The sequence below is a fragment of the Elaeis guineensis genome, chromosome 2 (genome assembly GCF_000442705.2).
Source record: "Elaeis guineensis isolate ETL-2024a chromosome 2, EG11, whole genome shotgun sequence".
Classification (NCBI taxonomy): domain Eukaryota; kingdom Viridiplantae; phylum Streptophyta; class Magnoliopsida; order Arecales; family Arecaceae; genus Elaeis; species Elaeis guineensis.
In genome coordinates this window covers 3,337,506-3,354,064 of record NC_025994.2, presented here as the reverse complement: position 1 = coordinate 3,354,064, position 16,559 = coordinate 3,337,506, and the positions used below count along the sequence as shown (strand labels likewise).

The window sequence follows — 16,559 nt, the reverse complement described above, 5'->3', positions numbered from 1 at the left end:
ACCAAAATTCACTCATAAACCCGATGCTAATTGAAATTCCAAAAGGAGAAGTTTTGGATGGTGAAGTTTTTATTTTATTTTTTTTAAATGTAACAAAAAAAAAAAAGAAATAGTTTTTTTTTTTTTGGATATTTCTTCTTGGATCTCTATTGGTCGGTCTACCTCTTGATCTAGGCCAATTGGGTTCAATTGTACTTAATTAGGGTCAGGTCAATTGAGACTCTCGTTTACCTATTTTTATCCCAGCCTCCACACTACGCGAGACCGGGGGGCGGGAGTTTCGTCCATTGTTCCTCCAGACGAAGTTTGGCGCCTGCGCCATGGCCGCTCCCCGTCGCAGCTACTCCTGCGAGTCCGCCACCCAAACCCTCGACTGGATGAACGCCATTGCCGTTTTCCTCGAGCCACTCAAGCCTCTCCTTGACGCCCATGTCGTCAATTTCTTTAAGGTCGTTTCAACAACCCTAGCTTTCCTTCGATTCCTTCCTCGAAGCCACCACGGTTTCTGGTCTCACGCCGTTGGATTCCGCAGGATAGGTTGTGGGAGATGGTTGATGAGCAGTGGATGGAATGCCTCAGGAAAGAATCGGTAGAAAATCTCTTGAAATTACCCTCTGGATTCGTCCAGGTATGCCTACTCCTTTGGTTCCATTCTTTTTTCAAGATTTATCCCTGTCCGAGTTTATAGAATAGAGTAGTCTTTGTTTAGATTTGGAAACTTGTTTTGTTTTATCAAGTGCTTGAATTTTGATTAGCTATGTAGTTTATATTGTCGCATTCCTCCTTTCATATTATTTTTAAAATTATTTTTTGATGGTTGAATATTCTCCTACTCTACACCAGTTGCGGAACATAATGCGATATAGCTGCCAAAGTGGAGGGTCTCTTTTGTTTTGTCTTAATTTTCACGCTAATACTGACAGAAGATTGGAATTTAACCCGAAAAAAACCAACTTCTACCGAAAAGATGGAACTTGGATTGGAGACGCTGTATTAAGTGATGCACTGTGGTAGATTTGGTGCAAACAATGAGGTTGGTGTTGGCAACACAGTGTGGACTTGAGAGAAAGCTGACGTGGCAAATAAAAAGAAAATTGTACCGGTGTATTTGTGTCTTTACTTTTCTTGATTCGCTTTCATGTTGATATGCTAAAGAGGAATATCTTGGTTCTTTAAATAATGTAGTGAAGGAGCTTAATGTACTTGTAATTTATGATTCTGCATGAAGATGGTACCTTTTATGATGCAACAGATTGATTATTTAGAGCCAAAAGAGGAAAGAAGAGATAAAGATAGCTTGATAGCTGATTATGTTCGATTTCAAATATCATCTTTCTATTGATGCATGTGAATATTTATGCATAAGGATCTAATTACTCAAGTTGTATTCATCTATGTGGCAGAACTATTGGCCCCATTCACTTCAAGAATTTATATTGACTTTGAGGTCTCTTGTCTTTCCTCGGGAGCCAAAATTGTCACATCTGGTACGCACCTAACCAAACTCTTATATTTGTAAACTGTGTTGCAGTGTATATGACTCATATCTGCTCCAAGTATCAACAGAGGAATAAAAAAACTTTGTAATAATTAATATTAATACAAATTTTTTATTTACTATGCAGTGAATCTCCAGGAGGACAGGCAATAGGATTTGAATGACAGATATAGGTATATTGTGGCAGATGTGGCTAGGGGTAGAGAATAAAAACTTAATAGTGGAAGATAATAGAAAATTAAGTGGGAGACTTAGGCTTGCGTCCATCTTTACCTAACAATATTAAAAACTAAAGGGTTTGCATCCATTTTCATCTTCTAGAAACTTCACCAAAGTTTTTAGGAAACAAGGAGTTAGTTGCTATTCCATCTACAAGTTTACAGGATGTTGGTTAGATAGATTTACTGAAATTGTTCTGTTTCAGAATAACTTTGCTTATGATGTTGTTTGCCATTGTAAGTTAGTGGCAAATACAGATCATTACTCCAAGGCTTTAAAACACATAAGAAAGTACTTTTATGGTTTGTTACTATTTAGTCACTTTTTCATTTTCAATATATGTACCTTTCTGCCGTACCCATTTTTTGTTTCATGTTTTTTTATTTTTGGAAATAAAAAAGGAAAACTTTATGATGGGATATAACTGTGTTTCAATCAAAAATGCTCCTTACCGTCTTATTTTCATTAGAGTGTCCATGAAATAATTGGAAACTTACAACTATTTTTTGCATCAAAATATTTGATTATCAATACTACAATTTGGTCATCAATCAGGCTTGAGTTTATGCAGGTATTCAAGTGCTCGTGGGTACTTACAGGTTGTGGAAAAAATCCTTGGTCATTTAAATGCAAAACAGCCCCTTATAGGTAAATATGTGCCTGCATGCATATGGATGTGCATGTTTTGAGGAGGTTGGCACAGGATTTTTGTGTATTAATCTCAAGGTATCAAAGTGTACCATCTGAAATGAAAATGGTGAAAAGGGGGAGGGGGCCATATGTCTATGGGAGAAAAAATTCCTATTGATTATTCATAATGGTACTTGCATATAGCTATATACCAATGTGCTGACTTGATTAATAAAATGCATATATTTGTATAAGCTCAATGTTTTTGAAATTGGAATCCCAGATTCTCAGGATTTGTTTAACAAAATAGCAAATCATGTTATTCTGGAGAGATAATAGAATACCAGTACCATCCTAAGATTTAAAAGAATGTTGAATGTATGGGCTTTAGCACTATACAAAATAATAAAACTGACCAGCTATTTATGCTTATACATATTGTAGGTTGGTCTCATGAAATCATTGGATCACCACAAAAATTTGCATATCATTGTGAAAATGTATATCCATTGTCTATGTCATGGTTCATTGTGAGGTAGTAGTCACGGGTCCCAATATAAAAAATTTACATTATGCATGTCTTTTTTTTGTGCCCACCAGGCCTAAGAGCATCCTCTTTTTTTTTTTTTCCTAAAGGTAAAGAGAGCAACTATGATTTTCCTGTGTAACATCTGCAAGCTATGATTTTGCTTCTTATGCATGGTGCTTAAACCTAAAATTGTCGTCTTTCTTATAAGCATTTGTGTTTCATTATTCAATATTTTGTAGCGCTATTAATAGTTTCCCATTGATTTGCAATTCACTTGTTTATTTAAAAATGCCACCTTTTGCTTTTCTTGCAGTTCTTGTGTAATTTGCAGGTGGCGTCACTTGGTACTGTTCTTACTCAAGGCATGAGTTTGAAGAAAAAACATGAAGTATGTAGATGCAGTGTTCAGTGGCAAAGTTGTTTTGTCCTTTGTGAATGTCCTAAGAAATTTTTGTTCATGTAGTCCTTGCAAATAGTGACTTATGTCTGTATGGTTGGGGACTTTATCACACATCAGTTTTGGAATATGTGATTCCTCATGGAACAGGTGGAGATTTTAGCTGCAGTCATCAGGAAAGTAGCCAGTGGTTCTGGAGCTGAGACAATTGTTGATGTTGGTTCTGGTCAGGTATAACAATCTAAATTGTCTCATCAATTTCATCATGGAAGTTAAGAAAATTATGCCTATTATTTTCCACCTCTGGTATTCCAACTACTGATTTGAAGACGATGATCTTGACCATGTTGTCTTCCCAATCTCTCCTCTCTCTGCTTTACTATCTCATGCCTTGGTTAGTTGGAGAAAATTTTTGTCTAGGTTGTGTGATGAATTTTGCATAGCATGCTTCTTTTTCTTCTTTCCAGGACCTTGTTGTTTACACTTTTCTCTTGGTTTTATCAGGGATATCTTGCACAAGCATTATCATTTGAATATCAGCTTTCTGTTACAGCAATAGATGCTTCTATGCACCATGCAACTGTTACCAATGCTCGTGCTGAGACAATCAAAAAGCATTATGCAGCTAAAATGTGAATTTCAGTGTTGCAGTCATATCTTTGATATACATTTAGTTCTTTGTTTTTGTGACTTGTACGCCATATGTTTATAATGTCTCGTTGATTTGTCAGTGCACAAAGCCAACATCTCAAGGTTCCTCGAACTGTCACTTGCCATGTTCTTTCAAGTGACATACTGACAGCTTTAAGCACTGTCTCATTGCATGAAGATAATGTTGAACAGTCAACAGACACTGGTAACAGTCTAGAAAATGCTGTGCTGGAGAACTCGAAATCACATATAGGACAAGCAAGTTATTTATATAATAACAGAAACATTCGACTTCCATTGGTTCTTGCTGGACTTCATGCTTGTGGAGATCTTTCAGTGAACATGCTCAGGTAAATTCTTTCTAAGTTGCTGATGTTTGAAAGCATGATTTGTTGGTTTAACATCACATAAAATTTGTTCATGATGTTTATTTATCCTGTAACTATCATGTACTATATTTAGACTTTTGTAGTCTAAGTTTGATATTCATGGATTTTATGGTTTTTAATTCTTTTTATCTTCAAATTCTGATCAATTCAGGACCTTTGTGGACTGCAAACAAGTGATAGCACTTGTTGGTGTTGGTTGTTGCTACAACTTACTATCTGAAGACCAGGCTGAGAAGACCCACACTTCATGTGGTTTTCCAATGAGCAACGCTGCTAAATTATCTAGGTTAACCCTTGGAAAAAATGCGCGCGATCTTGCTTGTCAGGTATCTGTGGTTCAGTAATGATGTTTTCTTTAGGAGGAGTTTAGTGCTGATGTTTACCATATCATCCTACATCATTTTGTTATCATTTTAAATTTAGTTATATCATGTGAAATTTAGAGGATGAGGCTTAGCATGATGATAAGATATTTCCATTGTGACTTGGAGATTATGGGTTTGAAACATGAAAACAGCCTTTCCGCATGCAGAGTGAGGCTGTGTACATTTGACCCTCCCCAGATGCTGTAATGGTGGGAGCAAGGTTCGCTGTGTCGATACCGGGGTCCATACTGGCCGATCAACAACATAGGACGCCCTCATGCCGTTCCGTGTCAAGCCTGAACCAACACAACAGAGAGAGAGGGGAGAACCAGAGAAAGGAAAAGAGAGAGGGGGGCGGGAGGCGGAGGGAGGGAAGGAGAGGGAGATGGCAGAGAGGCCAGCAATGGCTGTTGGAGGGTTATAGAGGCCCTCAAAAGATCGAAGGAGCAAAGAAGAGGAAGAATTGAGAGAAGAAAAGAGAGAGGGGGGGAGGGAGGGAAGGAGCAAGAGAGGGCGGGGAGGCTGCGTTGGTTGCTGGAGGGCCGCGGAGGCCCTCGGATGGCTGGATTTTCCTTCTCAGAACAAGACAACGCTCTCCCTTCCTCCCCCCTCTCTCTATTTTCCTCTCTTCAAAGGAGGGTGGAGCTCTGGAGGCCTCAACCACTCTCCAACGGCCTCGGTGGGCCTCCGATGGCCTTCAACGGCTTTCGGTGGCCTCCCTGGCTCTTCCTTCTCCTTCCCCCTTCTCTTTCTCACTTTGTTTATTTTTTCCCTTCATCAGTCCTCGTTGGTGTTTTGTTTCGAATGCTGGAACCATCCTGTTCGATTGTCGGTATGGTTTGACATGGCCCGAATAGGATGGTTTGGGATGATTCGACGAACATTGGGTGGGAGCCTAATGTACTAGACCACCCCTTTGTATGAAATTTACAATCTTTTTGTTGACTCAAGGTTTAATTTTGATGATACAGAACACTTGAGTACAAATGTACTAATCATGTGTTTAAGAATGGCTGTAGGACCTCTAAATGAGTTTAAAATGATCCACTAAAGTAAAGAAAGAACTCACTCAAATCATCCAGATCAAAAAGGACTTCCAGCAATATTCTACAAGTTTTGACTTAGAGGAGTCGATCTCAAATAGTCAGGAGCCGACACCTGAATGTCCATAGCGTCAAACATAATATCCTTGTTTTGGGAGGTTTTAGGAGTTGATCTCTTGAAAAAAAGAGTCGACCTTGACATGTTGGAGTAGATTGACACATTTTACGAGTCGACCCTAAGATTAGACGAGTAGAATCCTCAACAATTTCAGGCGAAAGACAGAGAGCCTTGAAAATCAGCCCTCTTGAGAGTCGACCCCAACCACGAGTCGACCCTGACCAGCCATGAGTCGACCCCAAAATGGTCTCAGGAAGAAGATAAAAAGCTTGGAAAAACAATCTCTTTGAGAGTCACCCTCAGTGCGTCAAGAGTCGACCTATGCTAGACATGAGTCGATTCCAAGATCAGCAGAGTTGACCCAGAATGATCTTACACAAAAGAAAGAGGATACTCAAAAAATGCATATTTCAAGAGTCGACTCAAAGACAAGACAAGTTGACCCTCGAAGAAGAGGAGTTGACCCTTTGCTTGATAGCCTAATGGCTAGTTTTCTGCAAGTTTCCAATAGGCAAAGCAGACCTCCAATGGCTCTTTTTGCCTTTGCAATGATTAGTACATATGTTCCAGCTATTTTTCATGGTATTTAAGGCTTGAAATTATATGGGGGAACACATCTAATAGAAGGAAAGTGAATTTAAGAGAAAAACTTCATGATTTTCAGTTTGAACATTGAATACACTTGAGAAAAATAAAAGGAAGAGTGAATGTGCATTGATTTAGTGTGCTTCATTCACTCAAGCCTTAAAGGAGAGAAGTCAAAGTAATCGAGAGCAACCTACCTCGACTTCACTATGCTTCAACGAGTTTTACTATTTAGCTCATAAAAAAGCTTTTGTTTTATTGTCTTTCAATCTACTTCTATTTTCTTGATTGTCACAAGTTTCAAGGGAGTGAAACTTGGCGGAAAGGTTGGTCCAAACCTTGAATTGGATAGTGTTATAAGACTAAGCCAAGGAGAGGCATGTTGGGAGGTTTTGGTTGATTTCCTATTCAAAATCAATTGAGTTGATTATGAGCCCATGCAAAACTATTGATCTACAATCAAGTTAATTATAATTGAATTCCCTAACAAGGATTCTTAGGGAGTGAATGTAGATGCTGAGTTTGATGCTGAACTATTATAAAATTATGGTGTTTAATTATGTTTCCCTTCTTGCTTTCTTGCATTCTCATATTTCTCCATATCACTACTTACATTCTTTGCTTAATTTCATATTCACTCAATTAAGTAGCATTAGCGCGCATGATTGCTTTAAATTTTTTAGTACCTAATTTATCCCTCTTCCTCTTGGGTTGCATATTTAGGCAACACTTGTCCTTATATGGAGATCGAATATAAGTAGTCATCCAAGAGTTATGACTAAATGAGAGGAAGCATGCTTAATAGGTTAGTCAGTGGAATCATGATAGGAAATCATGGATAACGTTTAGTTCTTATTCTTTCAGATGATTTATAGTTTAAGTGGTTTGTTAAGCAAAATTTGACTTGATGGTGTCGAAGCCTTTCCTTCGCCCTTCATTCCACTTACCTTCTATAATAGATATGCAAGTGCTTTTGTTATTTATCATTGCCTTGAATTGACTCTTTCGAACTTGTTTGGTTCACGGGAAGTAGAGGGGAGAAAGATAATTCTTGGGAAGTGGAAAGGAGAGAACGAAAAATACTCTTCCGATATGAAGACACTTCTTATATTTCATGGGAAGTGGAAACTTATGGGGGAGGTAGGTTTTGAGAGTTCCTACGAGATGAGAATTGACAGTCCTTTTTTCTTTCCAAAAATACTCTTTTAAGATTCATGCTTAAAAGTTTGTGAAATATCAATAAATGGTTAAGATGAAATAGTGAATAGTAATATATGCCAAGGTCTCCATTTTCTCCTCCTTGCAAAATCAATATAATATAATATTAGTATTATCCTAATATTAATATTAATATAATATAATATTTATATTAATATAAATATTATAATATTTATAATATGTTAATATTATTTTAATATTTATACTAATATATTATTTTTATTAATATTAATATAGTATTTATATTAATATATTAATATTTATATTGATATAATATTATATTTATACTTATATTAATGAATTTATTATATTAAATATTAGTATTATATGAATATAATATTAATGCATATATATTAGTATTATATTAATATAATAAATTATTATGATCTAATGTTATATTATAATATAATAATATTATATTTATATTAATATAAATATAGTATTATTAGCAAAAAGATATGGTCTTGTATCTATTAAGGGTATAATAGGTATTTTACACAGTTTTTTTAGGAAAGTAGATTCTCAACCAGACATAGGCATTTTTTTATGGTCAACCAAACATGCCAAAATTATATTTTTAGGAAGTAACTTCAATTTTCTTGGAAGAAAAATTCTTCTCGCGAATCAAACGAGTCCTTCATCCTAATGAGACCAGAAACCAAACATATGTAGGGCTGTAATCATCTTTTTTCAGCTACTTGTTGTAAGGTGACTAGATTTTCTATTGATTAGTGGTATTTGCTTGTTGCTCATAAGTGGGGACATTGTTGGATATCTTGGAACTAAAATTTATTGCTAAGAGTATAAACTTGATTTAAAGAAGTACAAAGAGCTTGTGTATAATTTGTAGATTAATTAATGTATTATCCTTGAGTGCAATGAGACAATGAAAGAAGATTTCTAGGGCTTAAAGCTTCCCTCTTATTTGCATCTATGGAGTATGTTATGATAGGAGACATTGCATGATTATGAGCATTTGGTTATTTTCCATAGATATCCGGACTTGACACCCTATCCCATCATACTTATGTCAAAACGACACAAAACAATCTGTATAGGTATGGGATCCTAGTTCAATAGATAAACAAAATGTTCGAGCGCACTCTTTGAGAGTCTAGGAAGCAAAGATAGAGGAAATGGAAGGGAAGATGGTCCTGTAGAAATCACAGAGAGAAGGGGGGTTGGAGGAAAGGGGTGGTAGGCACCTATTTGGGATGAATGGAGCTGGTGCTAGAATCAACTAGGCTGATGAGGTCGATAGTCATCAAAATTGCCTAGGTGGAGAAAGTTGTCGAAGATGGAGGTTGTGGTAGGTGGAGCATCAAGAGGACGAGAAGGGATTGCGACTAAGGTTAGGATATGTTTAGTTTGGATTGTTGACATGTGCGATGCATATGGAGCATATCAATTAAGATAGTTTGATTGTAGATATAAGTTCTAGTTTTAGGCTGGCTCATGTTTATTGAACACAGCCTATTGCTAGAAATTTTTATTGCTGGTTCCCTCTTTTGTGGACACTGGTAAGTGGTAGCCTTGATGGATCAGTGAGATCACCAATTTAGCACTTGAAGATCTCATGTTAATTTGATTCATTTCATCCAAAATCTTTGGTTGCACTTTGGAAACACTATTGCATCTGATCTCCATTGTTTGCAATACTCACATTCTTAAGCAAAACTTTATCTGCTGCACCTGATGCACACAACTCAAATCCATCTGAGAAACTGGAATATACCTCATGCTCTAATTAAGGTAATGGAATGGTTCTTCTTTTCCCTAATAATCCTCAATTGGCATGTCATCATTTGGTTCTTGCCAACTCAGATCTTAGACTTTGTTGTGGTCTCCTATAATGCCTTTGTAAGTAGTGAGAAATCAATTAAAAGTAGAAATCCAATGACATGACAAAGTTCATTGACCTCAATTTCAATCATTTTTGTAGAAGGCAAGCTCTTGAGTGAACAGGTGAACATGTCAAGTATATTTACATTTATGAATTCAAACATCCATTATCTAGACCTGTGCAAAAAATAGCCTGGCTTGGTCTTGGACAGGTCTGGGTTGAAGTTTTTGACCTGATAGGCCTGATTTAAAATTAGGACAGGCTTGGATTCACTATTTTTTCACCGAGCTCGACTTGCAAAAAGTATTTGCATATTTATAAGCTGTAACCTATAACTTTTATATACTATATTATATTTTTGTTTTAAATTTTGAAATGAAAAGGTGTGGGGGGGGGGGGGGATTGAGTGCAGATCCTTTTTGTTGGTGCTGGTGTGCTGCACCACCTCTACCTTGCTTGTCTACACTAGCCAACACCACTCCCTTTTTAATCGAGTGTGAATCCTTTTTTCTGCACTTGCGTGCTTAGCCTTATGTTGCATGTGTAATTGGTCTACCTCTTGAGGCCTGTGTGCCTCTAGTGTTGCAGTGCACAAACAGTGGCTAATGCAATGGACGGACCTTGGAGCATGGACCAATCCCACGTGTGACACATTGTTAGCACATGGGCACAAAAAGGATCTACACTCCCAACCTTGAGTCCTCAACCACTAATTCCAATAGCCAACTTGAGGTCCCTATCTCCTTGCTTTCTCTCACTCTCTATCTCCATCCCTTCCCTCCCTGCACTCCCACCCTCCATTTGCATCCACAATGGATCAAGACATGTAGGCACCTCCTCCTTATCTCTTTCCCACCCACACTCTCCCTCTCTCCCCTTCCTTGGTGGCTGGTACATCCTCCATCTTGCCTCTCTCGTACCCTAGTTGGCCAGTTTGTCCTCCATCTCCTCCCTCTCCTTTCACTCCCTTCTAGAACCCCTATTTTTTGGTTCATACTCCTCTCTCCTTCTCACTCTCTTTCCCCTCCCCCTGGTAGTTAGAACTCAATTGAGTTGGGTTGGTTGGGCCAAGCCAGACTGGTCCAACTTTTTTCCTTGTTAGGTGGGTTGCTTGGGCCTTATAATTTTACACTAGGCCAGGTTTTGGCTCCAAATTTTAAACCCAAAGCCGTGACTAGACCTAGTAAATTTGTTTTGGTAATTAGACCTTGGCTTGTCCCTGTAGATACTCAAATCTACTGCTAGCTTCATAAATTTAAGAACAAGCCTTCATGAACTAGCTAGCACCACAATTTGGGACAAACACTAAAGGTACAAAAAATGCAATAACCCAATAATATGAAGAAGCTAATTAGAATGGAAAAAGAACATGGGTGGAGATTGATAATAAGTCCATAGAACCTAGAGTGGAATGCTGTAGAGTTTGAGAGGTAATCCCATCAAGATCACTCAGACTCTTTACAAAGTTTGAAACCACCTCTTTGTAGGTATGGCATGGAATGGAAACAAATATACAAGCTTCCTCCAGGGGAGCGAACTTGATGCAAGGTGGTAAAGGGCCACCAATATTTGATTCTAGCTTTCAAAAGCTTGGTCAATGAATGATAAGAGAACTTGAGGTTTGAGCTGAACATGGTAAAAGGGAGCAGAGGTTCTTGGACTCGGAAATCAATTAGCTTAAGGTTCTAGAGGTGATCTAAACCTGTAAATTCCTTCGAGAAGGTCATACAGCAATTCCTAAGTTCCAATTTCTTTAGAACGTGGAAGTGTTGGAGATGGATCCCTTTGTGCCATCGAGATTAGAAATGTGGAGGTCCTCAAGGCTGCCGTTCTTGGAGGGGAAGAGAACTGGACATGGTCCATGGTTTTAAAAAGTGGGCCAAGTGCTTGCCCTAGGTGGATTAGGCTCCAGACTCAACAAGGCATAAGTGGCACATATAGTCTGTCCAACCTAGGGAGGGGCCTAGGTGCACCTTCGCGCCTCACATGGGCTGCTTAGGTGGGTGCCCTGTCGGGAAAGCATGGGGGCTGGGTCTATAATCCAGCACCCGATTGATGTTACTCTTTTGCTTCTCTTCTCTCTCATGATCTAATCCCTAAAGTCCTAAACCCTAGTTTGTAACAGAATGGGGAGGCATAGAACAAAAGGATCACTCAATGTTGAGCCAAAGTAAGTTATTTTCCCCCCTTGTGTCTTTTGTCCAATCTTGTTTATTTTTCTCTTGATGTTGCCTCTTAGGGGGCCATCGCTTGGCTCAATGGTAAAAGGCTTGGGTTGAAATTGCAAAGGCACGGTACTAAAAAGAATGCTATAGGTTAGTATGTCCTCAGCTTGCCCCTCCTAGGACCTCGGATTCTTGGGTCCATAACTGCACAATGTGGTTTTCTTGATGTTGCCTCCCATAGTTAGGGCATGGGGCTATGGCTAGTAGCAATAGCAATGCTAGTAGGGTTGCCATTGGCATCCATATTTGATGTTGCTGTTTTGTAGGTTGTCTTCGATATCACTAGCACTAGCTGCTGCTAGTGCTAGAAGCTACTGCTGGTGGTCTCGCTTACTAAATAGTTGCCAAGTGCCATGACTCCAGCCTATTTCCAAAGCACCCAATATTAGAAAAAAATAGAAATAATAACTGTAATATTGTCCTTAAAATTTTCAATTTCTAAAGAGTATTAGACTTGTTGAGGTAAATTTGGGAAGTAGATGCCAAGATTTAATTGAAATTGACTGCATTTTTCCATTTATAAACTGACTATACTTGATTGTTCATGCTATATTTCTATTAATTAACTTATGTTTGTAGTTGATTTTTTTTTTTAATTAACTTGATTGCTATAAGTTTCTCTTCATATTTGTATTACATATATATGTAAACTTTATTTATTTACAAAGCACTTACAAGTTTTGAACTCTAGGCACTCACCTAGTGCCTAGATGCTACGCAGCCCCCTTGCTGCCCGATTCCTGTCTGTGGTCTTTTAAAACAATCGTGAGGTTGGGGCCATGGCAGTCATCGAATTGAAGCGAGAGGTGGAAGGATCGGAGGAGGCCTTGGTGGAAGACGAGGTGATGATAGAAGATGTTGATCGGATAAGGAGTTGTGGTGGGAGAGGGGAACATGAAGGAGTAGGAAACATAGAAGGGAGTAGTGGTGATGTCACAGATCTTGCAGCCAAAGGATGGGTAAATGTAGAGGTGGGTTATGGTCTAGGCTTGGCGCTGATGATGAGAGAGGATGGTGGCCTGGATGGCATTATCAATGGTATGGAGAGACAATATGGATGTTTGGTTTTCCTCAAGGAGAGAGCTGTAGTATTAAACTCTATTGCAGTTTCATCTAATTTGCTTCATCATTTCTTTGTTATATATTTTTATCCTCAGTCTTTTTAGGTTTCATATTGTTTTTGCTCTACTACCTCTCACTCCAAGTCCTTGTCTTGTTCTTGATATTGACGGGCATGGCATTGTTGGCTTGCCTCTACTATCTTACCTTGTGTTTGGCTGGGGCCATAAGAGGGAGGATAATGGGGATGGAAGGATAGATGGCCTCCATCTACCATGTGATTCAAAAAATTTTAGGAAGAATGGATGAAAATGAGGGATTGCCCATCCATCCTGGCCCACCATTGTGCATCTTTCCAAATTGATAGGATGCAAGGAAGGATAGATGGAGCATGTGAAGGATGGGTTTCCATGTTGATAAAATTATCCTTCATTATTTTTTGACAAAATCCTAATCAAGATTTTACATTCCGATGGAATAGGGGGCATCCTGACCATCCCATCCCATTCTTATGAGAAAATGGGACTGGGAAGAGTTTGGGACTTCGAAATCTATCCATGCAGGGAAAGAAGAAGATATAGAAAAGAAAGATGATAAAGTGAAAAGAAAGAAGAAGAAAAATGAAAGAAAGTAGGGAATGGAGAAGAAAAAGAAAGGAAGGATAGTGAAAGAAGAAGAAAAATGAAAAAAAGAAAAAAAGGATGATAAAAATAAAGAAAAATAAGGAAGGAAAGAAAAAGAGAAATAAAGAAAGAAAAACAGAAGGGAGAGAGATGGAAGATATTTATTAGGATATATGATTAGGATGATTGTCGGGATGGGACGGGAAAGCGTCCTATATCATAGAAATATCGGGACACCTCTGTTCCACAGGATTTAAAACCTTGATCCTAATACTTATTCACTTTTTTATTCATGTTATATATATATATATATATATATATATATATATATATATATATATATATATATGTTATTTTAGCTATACTATTTATCTTATAATATTAAATTTTATTTATAATTATTTTAATTTTAGTATATAATTTTTATAATTATAAGTAAATAATTAGAATTGTCTTCTATTTATCTATATTCAATATTTTTAGTAACTATTGGTATAAAATTAGTTAACTATTTTTATTAAATTATAATTAGTTACTTATATAATTTCTGTATAATTAAATTTATATAAAATTAATTTATAAATTTATTTATTAAATTAATTTAAATCAAAATTAAATTTTATATAATTTCTTATATAATTATAAATTATAAAGTTTATAAGTTTATATATTGCCCTATTTCTTTAGCATAAATAATTGTTATAAATTGATAATAAAAATATTTTTTTTATCAAAGGGTAGTTTAGTAAAATTATCATACAAATATCATCCCTCCTTTTTATTCCTATACCAAATGGAGGAAATCATGCCCGTTCATCCTTCCATGTTTCACCAAACACACGAGAGGAGGATGGGCCTTTCATCCATCCTCTCTGTCATCCATCCTTCTTCCTTCATCCATACTTCCTTAAATCCATCCATTGTACCAAACAAAGGGTTAATCTTTGTGGAAAGAAGGGTAGGGCTAATATAATGGACAGCCAAGATTGAATTTTAAGTAGAAAAAACTAATAGCCTTAGCTCTAGGTCTTTTACAAGAGGGTCTTCTTAGTATGCAAGCAGGGTGCTTTGGACTAGGTCTTAGGAAGATCAATTTGGAGTTGGGTTAGATTTGCTGCTATCCCTCTCTGATTTCAATTGTCCGAGTCATTTTGGTGAGAAGTGATATGTAGCAAAATGTAATAGACATGTATACTTTGGGTTAGATTAATGGAGTATATTCGAGTACCATGTGGTTACTATTAAAAAATTTAAGGTATGATATAAAGTTTAAAAAGAATTAAATATGGATTAGATGCTAATATCGCTTCTGTCAAAAAATTGTTTTTGATTTGTTTGTTATCGCTATGTTTTTAATCTAAATAAGCTTAAGTTTTGTTGTCTAAAGACAAGTGGGGACTACTAAAAGTTCTAAATATAGATATCTTTAGAAAAGATTTAGTGTGGGTTAGATGGTACTATGCTTTCATGAAATTGTTTATAATTTGTTCGGTATTTTTTGTTCTTAATCTAGATAAGCTTAAGTTTTGTTATGACCAAGAAATAACTGTGAATTTTGATAAAGAACTTGGGACTCTTATTATGCATAGAAACATGGATATTCCCAACTGCGTAAGAGTTTCCTTGGATCCCTCCTTAGAGTCCAACAATGTTAGATCTCTCTGTTTTATAAGAAATTTATATGATTTAAATCTCTAGGAGAATCCTAATTGGGACTGTTATGGGATTTAAAAAGTTGGAAAACATGGCCGATCTGATATAGTTTAAGGATTAACTTTAAATCCCTGGCTTGTGCATGAAATTAAAATGGACATAAATGTGTACTTTCAACATAAAGCAAAGGCTCTATTGCTTATAAAACATAGGCACCATGGCTTTTATGTTGAAACAGAGTCCTAATCATTGGATCACATTCAAACCAACTTGTCTCAATACTTGCACCCAATATTGGATTAGTTATGCCAAGTCCTCATTTCCTAAGATCTAGAAGTTAGATGGATCCAACTCTTAGATACATGTGTACACCCAACACCCCTACTTGAATGTATGTAACATTATAATATAGGTTATTACTTATAAAATTAATAGAAAGGGTATTGGAGTGACAAGAAAGATAAGATTATAGAATGAGGGCATTGGGAGATCTTAAGAGCTTAATAGAGAATAATGTCTTTGAAATAAATGGTGATTGTTCAGTCATGTGGTAGAAAATTTAGAGATGGACCAATAAAACGAGCTCGTACTAATGTTGAAGGTTATGGCAGGGGGAGGAAAAACATGGAATATTTGTCAGTAGCTATCTAAGATAGTTTGGTAGGTATTGGATGGTACAGTGCTTTTTTTTTTTAAAACTGTTTTTGGTCTATGGGGGTTAATAAATTTGAATTTGACTTCATATTGATATGACCAAGAGTATAGGTTAAGTGGTTATTGGTATGGTTACAGGATGTTGTTACGTAGTTCACCTTTCTTGACCTTACCTGTTGAAAATTTGCTAATATATCTATCATAGAGAGTATTTATTTAATAAATATTAGGAAAGTTTTCATTAAACAAGTTAGTTCTGGAATTTGGAGCATTCTTTTGCCAACCATGTTATGTTGGCGGTAGAGATATATGTGACCTTGATAAGTTTTATGAAACAATTAAATTTTGGATGAAAAAAACTTTCTTCTTCTTAGTAATTAATTGGGTGAAAAATTTGTTTGATCAAGACTCTTATTGAATATCTCTACCAATTTAATGGAGAATCCGACCATGTTTGATCTTTTCTTTTGTGGCTAAAATGCTAAATGCCCTTATGTAGCTGGAGACTCACCCACATGTTAGGCTTCTCCTATTAAAATAGTAAGGAAATATTGTGTTCTCCCTCCATAATGGCAGTTGATTGTGGGAATCCCATGCTTGGTGGAATAGAAGAGAGAAAATTAATGCACAAGTTACTTAGACATAAGAGTGTCTGTCCATCTTACTTTCTTTCTTTTCTTTTCTTTCCATTTTTAGTTAATATTAACTTGGGAAAGTAGGATAGGACTTCATTAATTGAACAATATCTGTTTTTATTATTTACATTAGGAGTTCTCTTGACAAATCAAATTGTGCTTTCCCTCGTTTTTTTATTTTTTTACAGTTGGACTGCCATGGAATCCCGTTTAGAATGGAAACAA

General features: G+C 36.7%; 1 protein-coding gene across 1 annotated transcript in view; it reads left to right on the top strand.

The window, feature by feature from the left end:
- The first annotated feature begins 242 nt into the window (after positions 1-242).
- The window catches only part of LOC105033571 (uncharacterized), a 30,824-nt gene continuing 14,507 nt past the window's right edge, over positions 243-16,559 (top strand). The window contains 8 exon segments of the mRNA XM_073251444.1: positions 243-449; positions 533-628; positions 1,404-1,487; positions 3,190-3,264; positions 3,424-3,504; positions 3,778-3,905; positions 4,005-4,274; positions 4,465-4,639. Of these exon segments, the coding sequence (XP_073107545.1) occupies positions 321-449; positions 533-628; positions 1,404-1,487; positions 3,190-3,264; positions 3,424-3,504; positions 3,778-3,905; positions 4,005-4,274; positions 4,465-4,639 (1,038 nt within the window). The 5' untranslated portion in view covers positions 243-320.